General features: G+C 42.9%; 3 protein-coding genes across 14 annotated transcripts; 2 read left to right on the top strand and 1 right to left on the bottom strand.

Annotated features, from left to right (window-relative positions):
- Positions 1–3,557: 3,557 nt before the first annotated feature.
- LOC123188663 (uncharacterized) lies at positions 3,558–14,403 on the bottom strand. Of its 9 annotated transcripts, none has more exons than XR_006495039.1 (5): positions 14,087–14,365; positions 13,837–13,957; positions 4,454–4,913; positions 4,037–4,180; positions 3,558–3,944 (listed from the first exon to the last, which is right to left on the bottom strand). XR_006495039.1 is itself a non-coding variant. In XM_044600876.1 (2 exons), the coding sequence occupies exons 1-2, from the start codon at positions 14,401–14,403 to the stop codon at positions 13,856–13,858; spliced, it is 441 nt and encodes a 146-aa protein (XP_044456811.1). In that variant the 3' UTR covers positions 13,610–13,855. The 9 variants fall into 9 exon arrangements, 2 of the variants coding, with proteins under 2 accessions (XP_044456811.1, XP_044456812.1); XR_006495038.1 differs by having other exon boundaries at positions 4,037–4,683; positions 4,795–4,913; XR_006495040.1 differs by having other exon boundaries at positions 4,795–4,913.
- Positions 4,598–6,002, top strand: LOC123188662 (uncharacterized). The gene is made up of 4 exons (XM_044600875.1): positions 4,598–4,733; positions 4,811–5,050; positions 5,533–5,640; positions 5,846–6,002. Exons 1-4 carry the CDS (start codon positions 4,673–4,675, stop codon positions 5,953–5,955), a joined length of 519 nt encoding a protein of 172 aa, XP_044456810.1. The 5' UTR covers positions 4,598–4,672; the 3' UTR covers positions 5,956–6,002.
- LOC123188661 (uncharacterized) lies at positions 8,717–15,076 on the top strand. Of its 4 annotated transcripts, XR_006495032.1 has the most exons (4): positions 8,717–8,895; positions 9,212–12,830; positions 12,969–14,000; positions 14,728–15,076. XR_006495032.1 is itself a non-coding variant. In XM_044600874.1 (2 exons), the coding sequence occupies exon 2, from the start codon at positions 9,341–9,343 to the stop codon at positions 10,532–10,534; it is 1,194 nt and encodes a 397-aa protein (XP_044456809.1). In that variant the 5' UTR covers positions 8,717–8,895; positions 9,212–9,340; the 3' UTR covers positions 10,535–14,059. The 4 variants fall into 4 exon arrangements, 1 of the variants encoding a protein (XP_044456809.1); XR_006495031.1 differs by having other exon boundaries at positions 9,212–14,000; XR_006495033.1 differs by having other exon boundaries at positions 9,131–14,000.
- The last annotated feature ends 406 nt before the right edge of the window (positions 15,077–15,482 follow it).

The raw sequence follows: 15,482 nt of genomic DNA, 5'->3' as shown, positions 1-15,482 counted from the left end.
TGCAACCAAGGATGAGCACAAAATGTGGAATCCACAGAAAACGCTCGTGTTGCACAACTCAAGAGAGACGCTAGCACGATTGCTCTATAGGCGGATACGATACTTGTGCACAACCTATGATATGCAAAATGGATAAACTTTCTATCCCAAGTATGCTATGTATGTATGGTTCCCGGTGTTTGATCCAAGATGATCGGATATGACAATCTTATGCAATGTGGTGGATGCTATGGCTATTGCTTACAAGCTTCTTTGCTCTTTCTCTTTTGCTTAAAAGCTTATTTTTTCTTATGGCCACTTTGCGAAATGCACAAACCAAGATAGCTATTGTGTATATGCGAGAACAATCTTGTGACACAAGGGATGATATGATGATACCAATATGATATGGTATGTATGCAATGGAAGGGTGGATCACTAATGTGCACAAGTAACATTGCCGGCAATACTCAAATGGCTAGTCTCGATAGGCAAGTAACGCAAAATGGGCTAGGGGTTATCAATGCAATGGCAAGGGAATATATAATGAAGGGATACCATGATATCAAGATGATATGGAGGTTATCGTCCGTGTCGATGATGAGTGGCGGTGATCTTGATGGAGATACCAAGATGATGGTGACTCGTCCCTAAGTAGCCGAAACACCTTAGGAAACGGAAAAACCGCGAACTCAAAATTTCAAATGTCAAAATGGTGGTAGCGGGATGCGGTGGTGGTTACGGAAGCTCAACGGGATTGCGGAAAGGCAATGATGGGTTGTGGAGTACGCAATGCGGAAATGGAGGGTAAGGTGGTGAACTATACACGGTGTCGGAGTTGGAAGCACGGTCCCTAAGTAGCCGAAACACCTTAGGAGACACAACTCACAACACAAACAAAAATGGGTTAAGTCGGGGTGGCGGGAGTGTGAGGTGGGCAACACTATGCGGAAGTTATGGTGGTGCTGGTGGTGGTTGATGAAGAAGCAACCGTCCCTAAGTAGCCTAAAGACCTTAGGAGACTCAAATCACTCCTCAAGCAACCACTAATGCGATGGGGAACAAAATTGGTTAGGTTGTGAAAGGCTATGGTGGTGTAGCAGATGATATGGTGGAGGGCCTAGGCAAACTTGCCAAATTTCAGAAACTTTTATGGAGTCAAATGATGTTGGTGGTATTTTTGTGGTAAGGAGGATGTCAAGAGCTTTAAAACGAGCTAAAGAAAGTCAAAATCGGAGTTCGGATGAATTAGTTATGGCGAAAACAAAATTTTAGCGAACTCAGTTTTTACAGATAGCGGATGTCCGGAAAAAATGGTCGTTCGGTCGCCGGACGTCCGGTCGGGTCGGAAATTCGCTGATTCTGCTCGGGTTAGGGGGTTCCGGTCGTCCGGTAAGGTCGGACTTCCGATGGTTCCTGCGGCTCTGGACGTCCGGTAAGGTGACGGTCGTTCGGTGTATCGGGGTCAACTGCAGATCCAAGATTCGGGACGCGATTTTGGGCGGAATTTAGGGATTTTGGGGTCAAAATTGATGAGATTTCATGGATGAAAAATGGGGAAACTTGGGGAAATGCTATATCCACTCGAAACCAAGCAGATCCATGGATCAAAATCAACAAAACATTATCAAACCAACAAATCACAAAAAAAATTGGGGCTATTTTTGGTGGGGATTTTTGAAATTGGGGAAGAACACAACAAAATTAGGCTAGAAAACACAACGGGGAGACTCCGAAATCATGATCAACGTGACTCATGATACCAAGATGATGTAGGGTAGAACCCTAATCGCCCGATCTTTCACGAAAGGAGCGGATCCCGCGAAGAACGCGAAGAACACAAGGAGGGAAACGAGGGAAACACAAGAGAACACTCAAACCAAAAAGTATGATCACACATGCGCTAGATCGATGAACACAAAGGTGAGATACAAGATCCAAAGTCAACAATGGACGATACAAACGGTAACCGGTTCCTCTCCGTAAGGAGGTCTTGAATCCACGGGGGGATCTTCCCTTAGAAAGGGGGCTTGAATCCAAAGGGGATCTTCTCCGTAGAGGCTGCGGTCTCTCTCGTGGAGTAGATCCGATATGGATGAGCGTAGCTCTATCTCTCAAATGAGCTATCACAACGCTAACCTTCAAATGGTGGAGGTGGAGGAGTATATATAGTCTAGGGCCACGAAGGGGTAAGTGAAGGGGTACATGGGCCTCAGCCCGCAACTGGACACAACCAAGTACCGAACGTCCGCTGGGGACCGGTCGTCCGGTGGCTCGTGGGCGGCCAGACGTCCGGTAGGGGCCGGTCGTCCGCTCGTTCTGGCTCGGATGCTGGTGTAGCGGATTTCCGGTCTGGACCGGTCGTCCGGTGGCGTCGGACGTCCGCTCGTTTGGCTCGGGTGCAGGGACACCGGTCGTCCGGTCTGCACCGGTCGTCCGGTGGATCTTCAGGCGCCGGACGTCCGGACCCGACCGGTCGTCCGGTGGCTGGAGCTTCTTCGACAGCTCTTCTTCTTGCGTCTTCGTTTCCACGCTTCCCTCATGGATGGTGTAGGTGTTCCTTGGCGCTTGCACTCCTCCACGTCGTTCGCAGCGTTCCGACAATACCTATGCATGCACACGGGAGAAGTGTCAAGTAGTATACCATCCTCGAAGGGGTCAAGTGAGCACGTGTAAAGAATATGATTCACCTTTGTGTATACGAAGTAGAGATCGCACGTGTCACTTGCCAAACGGACTCTTGACATGGTGATGTCCGTAAGATGCTCCGCATCATATTTGCAAACTGAATTTTCAGATGATTGGTGGCAAATGAAATGTGTTTGGAAATGATAACGTTTCTTGTTGCCTCAAGGTTCTACGGTTTTGCTAGGAAAGAACCACCTGCACATTTATAACTACCGTACGCAAATTTATTGAAGGTATCGATAAACTCATCCAGGTCACGCGAGAGAAGAGAATTCTTTGCTTAATACTCCCTTTGTAAAGAAATATAAGAGCGTTAGGATCAGTAAAGTAGTATATAAGTAGTATATTTCTTTACAGAGGGAGTACGCTACATGCATGATGGTGCTCAAGATGTGCCTCCATGTGTGTGACATGGCTTTAGCTTTAAGATTAGACAAACTGTTTTTCTTTTCTTTCTGAATGAGTGCCCAGGCAAGGGTAGGAGCTCGGCCATTTCATATTGTAATTCTTCTGAGAACTGTCTAGGTAATTTTAAGAATGAATGTATTTATTGAAAGCTATATGCATGGCTTTAACTCTTCGGTGAGGTATTCCGTTAAATCAAATGGAATCCTTTTGGATTAATTTTCACTGTCACGTGGTCTTCGACAATGGGATCCTCTCTCTCCCTTTATTACTCCCATCAAGATATGTAGAAGAGGCCCGGGCATCTCACATCTTTTATTTGTAGATGATACTATGTGGAAACAGATTACTAGATCGCACGTGTAAGAGGAAAACAATCTAATATAAAGTACAGTACGTACTACCCAGCTTACGACGCCCAGACAGAAAAAGGTAAAGCAACTTAGAACAAATCTCAAAGCATACTCAGTTTGGACGCCCAGACAGAAAAAAGTAAATTTATAACAAATATCAAAACATACTCCAACCTACTATACTGGATTGGACGTGGAAGAGAAAAATACAATCAGAAGCATACACCAACTTGGACTCGGACATGGAAAACATACACCAACTTGGACTCGGACATGGAACCAATCGGGAACCATACACCAACTCGGACTGGCAAAGGTTCTATACTAATATAAATACCCAGCTCTCAGAGATTGAACGCCCAGAGAAAAAAGTGCCACCAGCTAAGTACACGCCAAGCAATCTCCAAGCTACAGCGCCAACCAAAACAAAGGAGCAGTCAAGTATGTTCCTTGTCTCCCGTTTTCGTTCTTCCCAATGAATTCTTGAATCTCACACATGGTATTTGATACTCATCAGTCCTAAAAAAAATGCAAAAATCAACCATGAGATGTAGGATCAAGAGAACAGATTTTTACATAAATTTTCTTTTTCATAACAAAAGCAATATTACCTATGTTTGATGTCCAGTAAAAAAATACCATGTTTCATGCATCTCACATGCCAGGATGCTCATCCGATACATATTGACTTCACATTCCAGGCCAGTCTAGCAACAAATTATCTTGTATTGCATTACAAAAAATTTCCTTCCATCCTGCAGGAAAACATTTGGACCATAATCTCAAATCATGGATGCTAAGGAAAAAAAAGAAAGAGGGATAGAGAGCGGTATGAACACATGACCGATGAAGAAAGGCATGAGAAACTCAAAAAACGCCGTGAAGCCTATCAACGAAACAAAGTATCAGGAAAGACACCAGAACAGACACCAGAACAGAAGGCGGCAAAATGTGCACAAGAAAAAAAAAGATATGCAAATATGCAAATAGAAAAGAAGAAAGCAAGAATGGAACAAATTGAAGCTCACCGTCAATCGAAACGCAACACATCATCCAAAGATTCAATAGCAATGGAGAACCCTGAATATGTCGTAACTGAACAGGAGGAGAGCACTTCTACATTTACTGTAAAACACAGGGATCATGTGGCAGCGGGAGAAAGGCAAGCGTTGCTACACCGTCGTAACGAAGAATTCACAAGAAGACATAAGCAAGCTATTTCTGTATCATCAAAAGAAGATGAATCCATGACGGAAACCTGCAACGAAAACACTCAGCCTCTAGAGCAGCCACAAGTCATGACTTACGGTAATAATCTCAATTTTATACTTGCATTCCAAGTAAATATAAATCTGTCTGTACAACTAACCATCTATTTTGGACAGACATCCCCTCCTCAATGTTTCCAAGCATCAGAGAAACAGATACACCAACACAATCATTATACAATGATGATCACAGTAAAGTAACTATGTGGAAGGACATCCCCTGCACAATGCTTCCAACAATCAAAGAAGTGCATGCACGAATACAATCACTATGCAATGATGGAATCATATATGAGCAAGAAGAAACCATTAAAGAAATAGATGCGGCAGCAAAATCAATGTGCAACGAGGATCAAGGTAAGGTTATCAATTTCATATATGTTCTTTGGCAATTCAAACAAATATATATATATATATATATATATATATATAGGAAAAATGCATTCTACCACTAAGGGGTAACTACCCCCATCCTTACTGCCGTACGATCTCATCACGGTGTGGAGGATTGATTTTCTTAATGGGTTGCGGGTCGAGGAAAACTGATATTTTTGGAGCCCGATTGGTTGGTTGGCCGGTCCGATTTTCTTGGTACTTCTGATCTTTATTTGGTCTTTGCTGTGTATACATAGTACAATAACCGATCGGAGGTAAGGTGCGTTCAGAAAAATCAGATCTGGATGCAACCTAACAATAATCCTCTTTCTCTTTCTCTCTCTTCCCCATCCATTAACAAGATTAGGATCGATGGAAATTACCAAAAGAGATCGAGGTACGCAATAACGTGACTGTTTTCCATTCATGTGTCTTGCTAATTGATTTCCCTTTTTCACGGCCAGGCAGTGGTGCACAACAATTTCGTTTTACTAATGGGCTTGACTTGATCCATCTGCTCTCTCTTTACGAGAGGAAGCTGAATCGGGATAAATCATTAGAAGTAAAAGGAGGTAACGCGGCATGCACCTTTATGTGATTTCCACACACGCATCATGCTAGCTAATTTTTAATTGTTCTTATTTTCATGCACATACATCATGCTAATCTCTTTCTGGCTTTTTTTGTTGTTGTGCATGGATCAATTTTCCCTGTTACTGCACCGCCGGCGACGCAACCTGCGACCATGGCTACATTGTACGGGCTATCCCTACTCAGCCTCAACGAGCACCAACAACCAATCTGTGGCTGCTCTGACAGGCGGCGGCGGCACCGATAGTGTACGGCTTCATATGGGACGGAGACCTACGACTTCATCTCTGCCATGACAACAACCCATGGGTCACTGCTCCGCGCGGCGGCGGCGACGACGAACGACTGTACCTGGCCTTACGTGTGAATGGTCTCGCACAGTGGTGGCCACGATGATATACATACAACTGCACACAGCCGACCAGTGACTACTCCCGGCAACAACGACGAACGGCTGCTCACAACCGATGACTGCTCCTGTGTCTAGACAACGATGACTGCTCCTGTGCTCTGATGTGTATATTAAGTTGATCATTAAGTCATAGATTTGTGTATGCACATGCATTAGCACGCATCATCATCAGACAAACAACCCATGTCTTCAAAAAAGTCTTCTAGCTAGTATATGCAGTTGCTTCAAGGTGTAGTATGTCATAGATACTTCATTTAATTTTATATTACAGTTACGTAATTTTTCAAGAGGCACTCTCACAATATACTATAGTACTTGTACCTGTACATGTGGAGAGAACATTTTGAATACGCCTTTCAATATCTTGGTATCTTCATGTATTTTGTTCATTCAGACATACTCTTTATTTAGAGTCTATACTCTTGTCGGAGACACTCTTTTTTTTTGAAATACACCAACCACATACTCCATTCTTTATAAAATACCATGTACTTCAAAGAACTTCTTTATACACCATACTACTTTCTTCTATATATGTATTTCATACTACTTTTTCATACACTACATTCTTAAGAATACCCTCACTTGTTGAATAAAACTAGGTTTATGAGAAATGAGAAGTATATCAAAAAGCACACGGTCCCCGTGTCCCCATTCTTAACTGAAAATACACATATACTACATACTTTTTCTATGGGACAGGTACTACATACTCTTTTTCTACGGGACAGATACTACATCCTCTTTTTTTATGGGACAGATACTACATACTCATTCCTATATAAAGAGTATATTGTATGGGGCATGTATAACAAACTCATTACTTTTGAGAATGGAGTATGTATAACAAAATCGTCTCTTTCAAGAATGGAGTATGAAGGACACTGATTTTCCAGAGAGTAAAAAGTATATAATCTGATCGTTCACAAAAAAAAGTACATAAGCTGATCGTTGTTGGAACTTGGAAGTACGGGGTAGATATACTAAGCTACTAGTCACTTATCCATTCAGCGTGATCCATGTGCATGTGGCCAAGAAATTAGCAGATTTGTTGTAGGTTGTTGCAACAGTGCGTTCAATTTTCTAATTGGTTAATTAAACAATCTAGTGAGTTGACTGTTAACGGATCCATTTCAACCCGGTAAGACATTTTCGTACATGCACAACGGGACAGGTGGCAGCTAACTAAGTAGGAGGTAACTACCACTGCTTGTAGTTAAAATTTGTCCTATATATATATATATATAATTTTACAACGCAGGTAATGATGGAGTAATATTTGAAGAAGACACAGACGAAAATGAATACATGTTCACTGGTGAAGGTATGCTTAATACAATTAAAATAAATTTGCAACATTACAATACTACTTACTAAATTTAATATGCTGTATATCAAATCAGAGTGGGGCAGAGAAGTGGAAATTGAAATCATAGAAGACGAGGAAGACCCCAACCCTGATCCATATGATCTTGTCTACAGCAACATACCAACAAGCACAAACGTGCTCGAAAAAGAAGAAGATTGTTGTTTCTGCCATGCAACCAAATTCAAGTATGAAAGTCAGGGATTATGCTGCAAAAAAGGACAGATAAGACTAGCCAATCCAAATACACCACCGGAACTAATGAGGCTTTGGACAAGCAACGAGTCTGATGCAAGACATTTTCGGCAAAATATAAGATTTTTCAATGGGCATTTCTCGTTTACTACACTATACTGCCAGCTCGACAGAGACACAACAGACATGCGAACGGCCGGTATTTACACCTTTCGAGCACATGGTCAAATATATCACAACATACACTCATTTGGTAATAGTCACTCAGATCCAAAGCATCTGGAACTATACTTCTACGACGATGATCCAAGCTTAGAGCATCGATACCGTCGTTGCCGTGAGGAAATGTACGAGCAAGACAAGCATGTGATTGCAATAATAACAGATATCCTACGCGGTAACCCGTACTCTCAACAGTTTAGGAGTTTGGGACAAGCCCAAAACCTTGAGGACTACAGACTGATCTTGAACCTTGACCAGAGATTGGACCAAAGAACATACAACGAGCCAATCAATTCGGAGGTAGCTGCAGTGTGGATTGAGGAAATGAAAGAAAAGATACTTATGACAGAAATGTAATATTACATGGGAACAACAACGAAAAAGAGCACATTCGATCATATTACGGGTGCTATGATCCGTTATCGTATCCTCTATTCTTTCCAAGAGCTGAACTGGGTTGGCATAGGAAAATCCCGAAGAGGGAAACATGAGAGGAAGATATTGGTGCTGAAAATATCAGTAATGACGATGACCCAGGTAAAAAAAATCAAATACTATTACATAAAAATTCAATTTTCATATATACTACCACCTATGCAACTAACTTTTTATGTTGCAATATTTGCACAGATTCGGCCAATGGCCTATGGGCTAAAAAGCATGGACACGGCAGGAATTGCCAATTGGCCGTGTTGACACGACGGGATACGGCTGGATACGTGTATCCCCAGTATCCCCTGATTTTCGATTAAAAAAAACCAGGGACACGGCGGGACACGTACGTGACAAGGACGGGATACGGCCCAGCCCAAAAACAGCCATGGCCCAAAACGAAACCCTATTTTTGCAGGAATCACACGCAGCTCTCCACACAACAACGAGGGACTCCCAGGTCCCAGTCTCTTCTGGATCGAAGCCGCCACCTCCTGGAACGAAGCCGCCGCTGTCTGGATTCGCCGCCGCCGCCGCCGGCGACGCTTGGATCCGACCGGCCACCACACCCCCACACCAGGAGGCAGCAGCCTCTTCTCCTGACGGCAGGTAACCCTCTCCAATCCCTGAACTCGCACCCTCTCCTCCACTTCTTGACCTGTTTTATTCAGATTTGATCTTCCATTAAGCTGCTGGATGTTGTGCTTGCTGCTTGCTAGCTGCTGCTCTTTGAATGCCTGTAGATTGTAGTAGTAGTGTACTAGACTACTAGTGTAGTACTGCTTGTCTGCTTCAGTGCTTCTTTTTCCTAGCTTAATATCATCCTGCTCATGAATGCTTGTAGAGCATGTCATCTGGGAGTGGCACAGCTGGGTTATGTCTTCAACTCTTCTAATCTTCTTTACTGTTCGATGTGTTTTGCAAGATGCAACTTGCAATGACATGGGGGGACAAGAATCAATCAAGCACTTGATAAAAGAGACACAACCGAATGGGGGCAGTATCTCTATTCTAATCTTTTTCTCCTTTATTTTCTGTATTAACTCTATATTACATGACATATTTTTATTTTATTTTATATATGCTCACCGTATCCCCGAATGACTGTATTTGGAAAATGCCGTATCCCGTATCCCTGTATGCGTATCCCCAACTTTCCGTCCCCGTGTCCGTGCTTTTTAGCCTATGGGTAACAATGAAAGAATACTACTGCTATAAATTCCATACACGACCAGGCATATTCAACCCAATTTTGCATGGCGGACGCCTTTTCCAGCAGTTTGCTGTAGATACATACAACAAGATTGAAAGCTCCAGACTGGATTACATCTGGCATAATCAAAAGAAAATAAGGGCTGACCTATACCAAGGCCTTCTAGACAGCATTCAAGCTGGAGAACAGAATGGAGATGCTGTCGGAAAACAGAGAGTACTTGCCTCGTCATTTATTGGAAGACCACGAGATAAACTTCGTCGATATCTCGACGCTATGGCTTTAGTTAGAAAATATGGTAAGCCAGACGTATTCCTAACAATGACCTGCAACCCCAACTGGGAGGAGATAACACATGAACTAGAGAATGGACAAACAGCACAAGATCGCCCAGACATTGTAGTTCGTGTTTTCAGGGCGAAGCTACAAGAAATGAAGAAGGAACTATTTGAGAAGGGCATTCTTGGAAAGGTTCAGGCATATACATATGTCGTAGAGTTCCAAAAGAGGGGATTACCCCATGCTCACTTTTTGCTCATCATGACTCGAAAATACAAGTACACATGTCCAGAGCAGTATGACAGAATCATATCCGCAGAGCTCCCTAACAAGCACAAGTACCCAGAACTATACAAGATGGTAATCAAACATATGATGCATGGTCCTTGCGGTGCATTGAACAAATTTTGTCCATGCTCAAAGAATCGTCCATCATGCAAGAACAATTATCCAAGACCATTTAACGAAACTACGATTCAAGGCAAGGACTACCCAATATATAGGAGACGCAACGATGGCCGGACTGAAACGGTCCGAAATTGCAAACTAGATAACATGTGGGTAGTTCCTTACAATCCCTATCTGTTAAGGATGTTCAACTGCCACATAAATGTTGAGATATGCTCAAGCATTAAAGCCGTGAAATACCTCTTCAAGTACATCTACAAGGGTCATGACCGAGCATCCGTATCCGTAACAGACAAAGTAGACGAAGAAGAAATCGACGAGATTAAGCAGTACAGAGACGCCCACTAGGTGACACCTCCTGAAGTACTGTGGAGAATATATGGCTTCGAACTAAGTAAAATGCACCCACCAGTCTTGCAACTGCAGCTACATCTCCCAAATATGCACATGGTTTCATATCATGGCATGGAAAAATTACAGAATGTTATCGACCGTGAAGACACGGAAAGATCAATGTTGACTGCGTACTTTGAAGCAAACAGATGGTATGCAAAAGCACGAGGCATACTATACAGAGAGTTTCCGGAACATTATACTTGGCAGAGTCAGGGGAAATTTTGGCAACAGAGGAAGCGAGCCGCTGTGTTCCAGGTTGGCAGGATCGTCTCAGCACACCCAGCTGAAGGAGAACGATACTATCTTCGAGTCCTCCTAAACCACGTGACAGGCGCCACCAGCTACAAAGACCTATGAACAGTCGATGGACAAGTAATGCCAACCTTTCGAGAAGCTGCAGAAAAAAGAGGTCTCATTGAGGCAGATATCACATTGGATGACTGCATGATAGAAGTGGAGTTGTTTCGGATGCCATCATCGCTACGACGACTATTTGCGACAATCTTGGTTTTTTGCGAGCCCAGCGACATACGCAGCCTCTGGAACAAACACCTTGATGCAATGTCAGAGGACTACAACAAAAATTGCAAATGCAAACACACAGTCGAACAGATGGTTCTGAAAAATATAGAGACATGTTGCACTCAATGGGAAAAGACATAGAATCATTTCCTCTTCCAAAGATCGACGAACAACATGAGATGACAGACGACATACCGAGGGAGATCATTGAGGAAACATCCATCGAGGTGGAACCCGAGGACACATCTTTGCATAAGAACCTAAACAAGGAGCAGAAGGAGGCCTACGACGAAATCCTAGCAACAATTGACGACCAAAGTGGAGGTATATTCTTTGTCGATGGACCTGGAGGCATGGGAAAAACTTTTCTTTACAGGGCTCTCTTAGCCACAATACGCAGACAAGGCAAGATTGCTGTAGCGACAGCCACTTCCGGTGTTGCTGCTTCAATAATGCCCGGAGGGAGGACCGCGCAATCGAGGTTCAAGATTCCACTAAAAATAGACGAGGGGGCTGTTTGTGGATTCACAAAACAGAGTGGGACAGCCAAACTACTGAAAGCAGCATCACTAACAATCTGGGATGAAGCATCTATGACCAAGAGGCAGACAGTGGAGGCGCTAGACAGAAGCATGCGGGACATAATGGACAGGCCAGAACTTCCATTCGGAGGAAAAACAGTCGTATTTGGAGGGGATTTTAGGCAAGTGCTACCTGTTGTCCGAAAGGGAACAAGAGCCCAGATAGTAGATTCATCACTACGCAAGTCTGTCCTCTGGAATTCAATGCGTCAACTGAAGCTCGTGCGCAACATGAGGGCTCAAAACGACCCATGGTTCGCAGTACCTACTACGCATTGGAAACGGAACCGAGGAGACAAATGATGATGGTGAAATACAACTACCTACAATTATATGTGTGCCAAATAAGACGGATGACAATAGCCTTGATAGACTCATCGACAATGTCTACAAAACGGACAATGCTTCCCTAAAAGATCCAAAGTACATCACGTCAAGAGCAATTCTATCAACAAGGAACGACTCCATAGACAAAATCAACCTAAAAATGATTGATCGTTTCCAGGGGGAGGAGATGGTGTACCACAGCTTCGATTCGGTAGAAGACGACCCACATAACTACTATCCACCAGAATTCCTAAACACTCTCACCCCAAATGGACTGCCTCCACATATGTTGAAGCTCAAATTAATTGCCCAATCATACTACTCAGAAACATCGACCCTGCTAATGGACTATGCAACGACACGAAGTTGGTCGTACGTGGATTTCAAAAAAATACAATTGACGCGAAGATTGTGGTGGGACAACACTCTGGAATGCGAGTTTCCTGCCCAGGATACCATTATGCCCCTCTGACAATGACATGTTTCCGTTCAGTTTCAAGAGGAAACAGTTTCCAGTCAAACTCAGTTTTGCAATGACAGTAAATAAATTACAAGGCCAGACAATACCAAATGCCGGCATCTACCTGCCTGAACCGGTTTTCTCACATGGTCAACTATATGTCGCACTATCTAGAGCAACCGCGACATCAAACATAAAGATACTACCAGGTACACATGATGAGAGCAAGCAGAAGAACAAAAAGACCAGCATAGACGACACATACACAAAGGGAGAGAAGAAAAAGAGAAAGAAAAAAACCAGTACAAGCGGGACATATACAAAAAATATTGTCTACAAGGAAGTCCTAACCAAATAGGTAATACAACCTTTCAATTTCTTCTTCAAAATTTCAATTACTACTTGAAAGGATCGTCATTTAAAAAAAATAAAGTGTTTATATTTCAAATTACATTCTTCATTTTCTAACCTTAAACATACTACTTGGATTCTACAGAAACATTGCAGCCAGATGACAACTTCGCAGTTAGAATTCAGAACTTCATCGTCTTCAAGGAGACAAGACTCATTTGTGTATATACAAACAATTCATGATTTCATTCTCATGTACAATGTCCTCAAGAACAAAATCATTCAAAGTTTTATTAATCATGTGTCAACCAAACTCATTGATGGTTTTGCTACAACCAACACTTTACTTTCAATTTAATTTGTGATTATATCCAACTCCCAATGCTTATATATGTGATGTACATAGACTGCTAACCCTGCTCAAACTGAAATACATCTATTTGACATTTAAAAACAACCAGAAAGAATGAATATTCATGCAAAAAGTACCACAAAGTAACAAAACAAATCACAAAGTAACAAAAGGAGAACAGGATCAGATCAAATTCTATTTTTTATGTGATTCTAAAACGACCTAAAAGCTAACCTAGACTACTGATAGTTATTTCACATATTAATTATTATCAAACAAATATTAAAACTAAATCTAATCACATGTGCTTAAGTTGGATCAATATTAATAGGGGTAGGGGGGCTAACACTGCCAATGCCGGTCCCAAGCCTGGAAAAAATTGGAGGGGCCAAAAACAAATTAACACTGCACCTTAAGATCCCACACAAAGCACGGGCTAGAATTTTATATTATACTGTCACTCTGGATTGTTGTATCAATCAGACAAATATGAACTTACTCTGTGAAGACGAAGCTGATGCTTTTTTTTGGTATACTAACATTGGTTTAAAATTTGTTCAAACACTACTCGGTGTTATTCAGAGCTAGAGCATGAAAAGAAGTTAATGTGCTTGACACATGCAGACGGGCCTGAAGAAACTGGTGGAAGAGAAATGTGTACCTGCTTGAGATGTATCCTCTTAGAAATTACTATTGGATAGTAAACATAAACTGGAACTGCACCAAGCAATTGATTTTGCCACATTGAAGAAGATGTTCAAAACAAATTTGGAGCGGAGAGCCTGCAGATTTGTACCAGAGACACTTGAACAATCAAAGAGCAAGGTGAGATTACAAAATGTAATTAATTAATCTCCATTGCAATCAGAGTGGGGAACAAAAGAGAGAAGAGGGGAAATGACACGCATTACCTTTGCAATATTGGAGGCGACGTCACGGAAGCAGGGGGGTCGAGGATGGGTGTGAAGACCAGCTCCCCGTCGCCCTTCTCGAAGAAACCGAGGACGGGGGGCCTCCGGTGGTGGGCGACGAAGCGGTGGCTGAAGGAGGGGGCGGTGGCGACGCCTCCGCATAGCTTGGAGACGAGGGAGGCGCGGAGGAGCGAGGAGGGCAGCGGGGGGACGCGGAGGAGGATCTCCCCGAGGAGGTCCTCGTCGTCCAGCGGCGCGGCCGTCGGCGGGTGGCGGCGGCGGAGGGCTATCTCGTCGCCGCCGGCCTCGTGGCTCATCTGGATGTGGATGTGGGGCTCGACTGGAGGGAGACGCTTTTTTTAGAATACTGGAGCGAGACGCATAGGAGGGGTGAGGAATACACGGGCTGGCCTCACTTGAAAAGCTCACTGACCCTTGGATTACGGCCCAACAAACATAGAAGACACGTACAAAAAAACCTATGCTTTTAACCTAAAAACAATTACCTATGCTTGTTTTGAGGGTGAAAAAAAAAGATGCCTATGTTTTTTTTGTGAGGGTTAAAAAGATGTCTATGTGATTCATAATGTTAGTGTTTCTCTAGAATAACTGATGTTACAGTTTTCTCTCTAACTATTTAGGAGGACGAGCTCTACAGAGATCTCCAAGGAAGCCGGTGCTATTATCCATCGAGAAACCAAACCGGCAGCACCACACCCTAGCGAAGGCGAGCCCCGGCATCGGCCGGCGGCGTCGGTGGCGCTAGAGCCCTAGACGGGTCTGATGCATCTGTTTTTTAAGACAATACTGCGTCTGGTGTTGTGGAAGTGAGTAGACGAAAAAGCAACAGGAAGTGCTCGTGGGCTGAAACGGCCAGATGGATTCAATTAGGCCTTTACATTTTGTCCAGTCACTATTCTAACAGACCAGGAAGACCAAAGTGGGCCTAGCAAATGTAAATATCGCATCGAGCAACATTTTTTCTTCTTCTTTTCGGAAGGGGCAATTCCCCATAGCGGATTTTACCCTTTGGGCCATATGCTCCCTAATGAAAAGTAAAATCAAAATAATATTAAAAAATAAAAAATTCTAAAATTTATAGATATTCTGCTTCGACGGTGAAAAAAGTGAAACATTTCACGCCTGGAGGGCCATGGTTAGAGAATGAGGATTCATTTGGAATCTGAGAAGGGAGAGGTAGGAGACGATGGATTTTTGAACTCTAATTGTTGGCTACATGCGCAGCAACGACTCTGAGCTAGCAGCTACCAATAAAACACCTACACTCTAAATGCACCAAAACAATGGCAAAATAAATAAGAAATGAAATATAGTATTCTAAAAAACACCTTCTCAGAGAAAAAAGTAATCGTGTTTTTTTGAACAACAAAAAAAT

This window comes from Triticum aestivum, chromosome 2A (genome assembly GCF_018294505.1).
Source record: "Triticum aestivum cultivar Chinese Spring chromosome 2A, IWGSC CS RefSeq v2.1, whole genome shotgun sequence".
In the NCBI taxonomy this organism is placed as follows: domain Eukaryota; kingdom Viridiplantae; phylum Streptophyta; class Magnoliopsida; order Poales; family Poaceae; genus Triticum; species Triticum aestivum.
Note: the sequence above shows the minus strand (reverse complement) of the source record. Positions and strands in the feature narration are given on the sequence as shown.